At 43.1% G+C, this 6,000-nt stretch overlaps 1 protein-coding gene across 1 annotated transcript in view; it reads right to left on the minus strand.

Moving 5' to 3' along the window:
• Nucleotides 1-5,138, minus strand: part of LOC147628541 (dolichyl-diphosphooligosaccharide--protein glycosyltransferase subunit 2-like) — a 55,008-nt gene extending 49,870 nt beyond the window's left edge. Inside the window, exons 1-7 of the mRNA XM_086813726.1 lie at nt 4,885-5,138; nt 4,607-4,760; nt 1,102-1,285; nt 931-1,020; nt 740-799; nt 574-643; nt 88-152 (exon numbers count right to left, since the gene is read on the minus strand). Of these exons, the coding sequence (XP_086669852.1) occupies nt 88-152; nt 574-643; nt 740-799; nt 931-1,020; nt 1,102-1,285; nt 4,607-4,760; nt 4,885-4,900 (639 nt within the window). The 5' untranslated portion in view covers nt 4,901-5,138. The remainder of the gene's footprint in view (nt 1-87; nt 153-573; nt 644-739; nt 800-930; nt 1,021-1,101; nt 1,286-4,606; nt 4,761-4,884) is intronic.
• Between the last annotated feature and the right edge of the window lie 862 nt (nt 5,139-6,000).

Consider the following 6,000-nt stretch of genomic DNA (forward strand, 5'->3'; position numbering starts at 1 on the left):
CACAAAATCCATAACAGAAAATTGCAACTAAACAAGATTGCAATCCATTCAATGCAACAAAGCATACTTCGAGGAAAAACTAAGTACCATTGATTCGTCAATGGCAGGACCTGCTATGCTTATCAAACTGGCAAGTGTCTCCATTGCAGTTCCTATACACCCAAGAAAAATAATATCAAAATCAAAACTATTAGAAACCTACCAGAACTTTTCAATGCGAGTCCTATGATTATACTCTGAACATAAACAGTTTATTTTCTTGTGCATACATCCACACACCCATGGAGGTATGCACTCGCACACACGTGTGCATGTGTATACACATGCACACACACACATGTGCACACGTCTGTGCAGTTAAATGTGTATGAGTACATATTGACACACACATACACGCATTCGTGAGGTTGTATGTATATGTATATAACAAACTGCCTCATCCCAGACCTCAAGGCTCAGAAAGAGGCGCTATTGTTTAGGATACAAGCCTCAGCTGCAGCATGCAAATGTGTCATCTGCAGATCCTTAACACATTGCACTACATTTCTCAATTATGCTTGAAAAAAAACTTACCAGCAGCCTTAGCACTGGATCCATCCTCATTCATGGTATACTTCCAAGTGCCATCCTCTTGGCCCAATGCCTAATGCGTGCTCCAGGACGGAGGCACAAATGTTAGAGAGAATTTAAGTTTTAAGACAATGTTCTCTCTGCGACTAATACAGAGTATCGAAAGTACCTTGATAGTATCGAAGATATCAGCTGCATTCTCCAAAACCAGGTCGTCTTTGATCCAATTCTGCTTGTAAGGAAAAAGACACCGAAAAGGTATGAAATTAAAATCACCGGCTAAGTCCTTTCTTTCAGAATATAAAAAGGGTCACTCTTAGCATTGAAAAATGATCTTAGTTAAATTGAAGAAAACCAAACCTTCATGATGGCAAGTGTCCCAATGGCAAAGTGCAGATCCAACAAAGCATCACTACTGCTTAAAGACGGTAGCAAATTTGAGACTGTGATCTGCAATCAAGTTAAAAATCAGGCAGTAAAATCGCATATGGCACAGTAAGCCAATGATGATTTTAAAATACGAACACCCACCTTGATGTCGGCCTCCGCCATTGGGCACAGCAATGCCTCCCCTATTTTGGCAGCATAGTAAATGTCTCTTAAAGAAGAGCTAGAAGAGGTCAAAACTTCAGCAATCCGACTACATGTGGTTGGTTCTTCACGTTTGATTCCAAGAACTTGAAAGGACCGCAAAACTTGATATGTCTCCTCCAAACTGTTTTCACATCCAGAAACCAAAAAAAAACACTCTGAAGCAGATAATTTGGCAAAAACAAAACAAGGAACACTCGACCTTAATCCTTCAGGCCATTAATTAGATTCTAGTAGTTCGAAAACGAAAGCCAGTATTTGAACCCTAGCCTGTTCAAGAGATCCTTCGTAGTGTTGACGTATGCACAGGCGGAAGCATAGACAAGGAGAGAGAGAGAGAGAGAGAGAGAGAGAGAGAGAGAGAGAGCTTGTTGACAAGATCACCTTTTATTATAGCATGAAGCTTTTACAATGGCAATAGCCAGCAAGAGAAGCGCAGTACAATTGTGCTTGGATGATGGAAGTGAATAGAAGAGGCCCCTTATATAGTAAGGTAGGGAGCTGGCAAACTACTCCACGACCTACTAAAAGGAAAAAATGTAGATAATACACAATAAATAGGCATGGTCCCAATACATTGAGTGTCATGTGCAAGATTTGCCATGGACATTCTCTGAGGCTAGTCCTGAAGGGCAATAGATAAAGAAGGACTTAAGAATCAGTTAGAACCAGATTTTGGAGCAAAAGAGTGCAAAGCATGGAAAGTGTTGGACTAGGAATGGACCAGATGACCTGTCAGCTGCATGGAATGCTAGAAGAACCTGTCGTTGGCATGATGCGCTGTTGGCTGCATGAGAAGGCAGTTTGGGAAGTGATTTTCCAGTTTTGTGTCAAGTTGGCTGGCCGACCAGCAGTCAGCCAGCTCCCTATTTTGTCCAAATGCCTATATAAGGCACTCAAGGCTCATTGTTGTATTCATTCAACTCCTTTTGAGTTGGGTCCTTAGAGTAGGACAGTTTATGGTGTATTCCACCTTTTATATGAGGCAGGCCCTAGCTCCTTTTGAGTTGGGTCCTTAAAGTAGGACAGTTTTTGGTGTATTCCCTTTTATATGAGGCAGCCTAGGGCTGTAGACTGGGTACCTTTTTGTACCATATTAATATACTGAATTTCCAGCTCTCTCTCTCTCTCTCTCTACTCTCCCTTCTGTCTGCATTTTTGCATCAGCATGTTCTAAGTGGTGTTTAGGGCTGAAAGAAGACCCCCAGTGCTTCCGCGTGTTACACTGAGATGCACAATATTCTAACACCCACTCTACATCTCATGGTGTGCAAGAGTCTGAAGAAGATAAGCTGATAGAGATGCAACCATAGACCCTCCAGTCCTGCAGATACCCAAATCACCTCGGAGAGAGCACCCACCAACCTATTTCCTCAAAACACAATGCCACCACGACAAGCAAAGAAGTTTGCTTCGCTCCGAATTCCCACACAAGTGTGCAATGTGAACTGTGAACACATCACATCCCAAAACCTCGAACAATGAACTCGGAACACAGATAGTCTCTACTACACCAAAGCTAACCTTGTCCTACCAAACTCCTAATGCTTGGAACTTCGATTCACGGTTCCATGCACCAGAAAATGGAGTTGCTACCAGCCCCCTCTCCCGCCCACAAGCCTCCTTTGGCTAAAAGCACATGGGAAAAACTGCATGTATACTAGAAAAGAACACCATCTTGGTCCTCCCGAGCCGAAAGCACCATGGGAGCCCTAGATGAGTCACTGGAAGTATATGTATCACTGTCTTGTGTTGTGTCTTTGCCCTTCTTTTGAGATGAAGACTTGCCCTTGGTCTTGTCCTTCTTCTTGGACAAACAATCCTTAGACAGATGACCTCTCTTCCCACATGAGAAGCAACGATTCCAACCTTTCTTTTGAACTGAAGTGCGTGCATGATCTGAATTGTTAAGAGACACCTTGATCTTACCCTGAGAAAGGAGGACGGAATCTTCTTCCAAGAGGAGAGCTAAGGTCATCAAAATCCAGTTGAGTGGTTGTGTCCTGGCACCTCAAAGCCTGAGAAACCACATCATATTCGGGGGGAAGCTTAGTGAGGATAAGTGCATCCAGCTGAACAGAGGACAAAGTAGCACCCATTACCAGTAACTGGTCATGGATAACCTTGGCCTTCATGAGAAACGACTTCATAGAATTGCCAACAAGAAATAACAGACCGTAGAGTTGCCCTTGCAAAGTAAGGGCCCGCATCATCAATGAATCTCAAGCATAGAGATCCTCCAATTTGGACCATACCTGATGTGCAGTAATGGTCCACACAAGCACGGATCATGATGATCTTCCCTTATAGATGTGTATAAAGCCCCTCGTACACCCCATACAACCTTACGAGCACATGTGTAAGTCATCACTAAATGAGTCATAAAACACCCACCTCAAACAACCGATGCAACCAAGGTTTTGAACCTAAAAATGTGCATGAGTCATTCCCATGGTATAGGGAAGACCTTGCCACAAGATGAAAAACTCTCCTCCAAAACATGAATGCATTCACTCTAAAGTGTAGAGAGACCTTTTTCCTCTCCCTCGTACAACATTGAAAATCTAAGCCCACCAAAGCATATCACTGAAACTGCAATCGGCAATTGAGTTGGCACTTATGACATTCTGTCCCAGCCTAAATTGCACGACTTAAAACCCACCAAGCACATGGATGCCTAAGCAACAGCCATTGGGTGTGAGTTTTCTCCAATAGCCAATAATCTTGCCAAACCCCCACCGTGCACATGGATGCCTAAGTAGCAACCATTGGGTGTGAACCGTGTGACAGTTTTCCAATAGCCAACAATTTTTCAAATGCTAATCAAACCCCACCAACAAGCGCATGGGTGGCGAAGCAGCATCCATTGGGTGTGATTGTTCCCCAATAGCTCTTCCATGTGCTGAGGGTGATTTTTAAAAAGAATGTGGGCCAATCACCAGTTGCTTATTCATCCCAAATGCTTGATTGGGGCTTTAGAACAACGGCCATTCGATATGCTCAGCTAATGGAATTTATTTATTCCAGAAAGTACAAAACACGAGGTAGCTCACTCAAGGCCAGGGTCCAGCCATTCTCATACTCCAAAAGGATGGGTCCAATGCTAAAAATCAATGCTTCAAAGCCAGTTGTAGCCTTCTTAAGCAGGCCCTCACTGGATAGGGGGAGAGTGAAGCACCCAACAATGACATGCAAACGAATGGTTTTAGAACATGTGTTACTTATCATTCATTACACGCACAGCACTCATAGTTGACAAGCAAATCAAAGGATCTTAGTGCCAAATGACGGAGCACATCCAAAGGTGTATTAATTGGACGGCAATGATCTCAAATTCATTGCCAGGTGGACGGCCCGGATTTCACTTCGATTCGGCGAGTGCCAGCGTCTAGGATCTGAACTTGAGATCAAAAACAGGCGTTTTTAGGAACAAAACCAGCCTTACCTGCTAATGGTGTCCTCTGAGTCGATGAGAAGTTGGGCGGCAACAGCTCTGTCTTTTTCTGAAACAGCATGGGGGCTCGCAGCAGCAGCAGCAGCTGCTACTGCAATGGAAGCCAGGCAGCACGCCATAGCCAGATGTCGAAGAAGCACCCACCCTGATGTGCGCATTGTGAACAAAGAAAACAATGAGTTCTTAATCCCACTCTCGTGGATCTGCAACAACAACAAGCCCTCACTTCCCAGAAGTGCTTAATTGCAGTAGATCGAGTAGAAATTTACCCATGCTGAAGCCCATGTCGTCGCACAGAGGGTCGCGGAAAAATGCTAAAACCTTAACGAGGTCCAACTTTTTGCAAGTCTATGCTACTTAATTAGTGTTACACACGAGCATGGGCATTCATACCACATGGATGGTCCATCTATCTATTACATATAATAACCAGGGACAAACGAGGACAGGAGAGAAGAGAAATCTTAGATTTCTAAAAAAAATGAGGAAAAATCCCTTCAATTGTTATCATTTATCAGCATGTGTTGTTGCCGTTTTTGACCCTTTGTATTCTGGCTTCCATTCCTGCATTTCGCTTCTTAATGTCTTTCACATACAGTACTAGTACAGACAATCTCTAGGTATAAGACCTCTGCGCGCATGGGCATTCATTCCACATGGATGGCCCATTGAGAGATAATCTTTAGGTAGGACTTTGCACACATGTCTGTCCGCGAAAGGCCCTATGATGTTGTCCAGTAGCCACCCAGACAATTGAATGGGATGACCCTCAAATTTCAATATGATTTATCTTAACTTGCAATGACCACAACTTTATTGCTATATAGACAAACACTTGCCCAACGATGATGGAATGGGGCAATGGAAACACCTCGCCACGGTCATGGGATATTGCCAAGTATTGGTTTATGAATGCTTAGAGCCTTCAAGTGTGTGAAAAGGATCACAATAAAGCTCACCCATCGTGAAGTCCATTGCCTTATTCAAATAGTAAACAGAGGTAGTTGAGTTACAACCCCATTGAAGGTAAGTTTATTTGAAGATCGATTTGCATTCACGCTCCTTCCTAGTGCTCCATCTACATGAAAAATTGTTGCATATTCATTAGAGCATCTGAATGGGCTACATTTGTACAAAATCAAGGGACGTCACCTAGTAACCTAAAATCTATGGGCGATGGATAGCAAATATAACTTAGTGTCTTGAGAAATGGCAATATTCTAACGTGGCTTTGAATGTGTAGTGTATGTGATATGTGGTAATGAATAAAAGTTATTCCTCATAAAGATTCATCGGCAATGTCAATCTCCCGAAGTGGTCCTAAGTGAGTATGAAGGTCCTTATTGGTCTTGCTAAGACCTAGTGCGCTTGCCTTAAAAGCCAAT

The sequence above is a fragment of the Cibotium barometz genome, chromosome 19, assembly GCF_041138505.1.
Source record: "Cibotium barometz isolate CiBa-2024 chromosome 19, ASM4113850v1, whole genome shotgun sequence".
Lineage (NCBI taxonomy): Eukaryota > Viridiplantae > Streptophyta > Polypodiopsida > Cyatheales > Cibotiaceae > Cibotium > Cibotium barometz.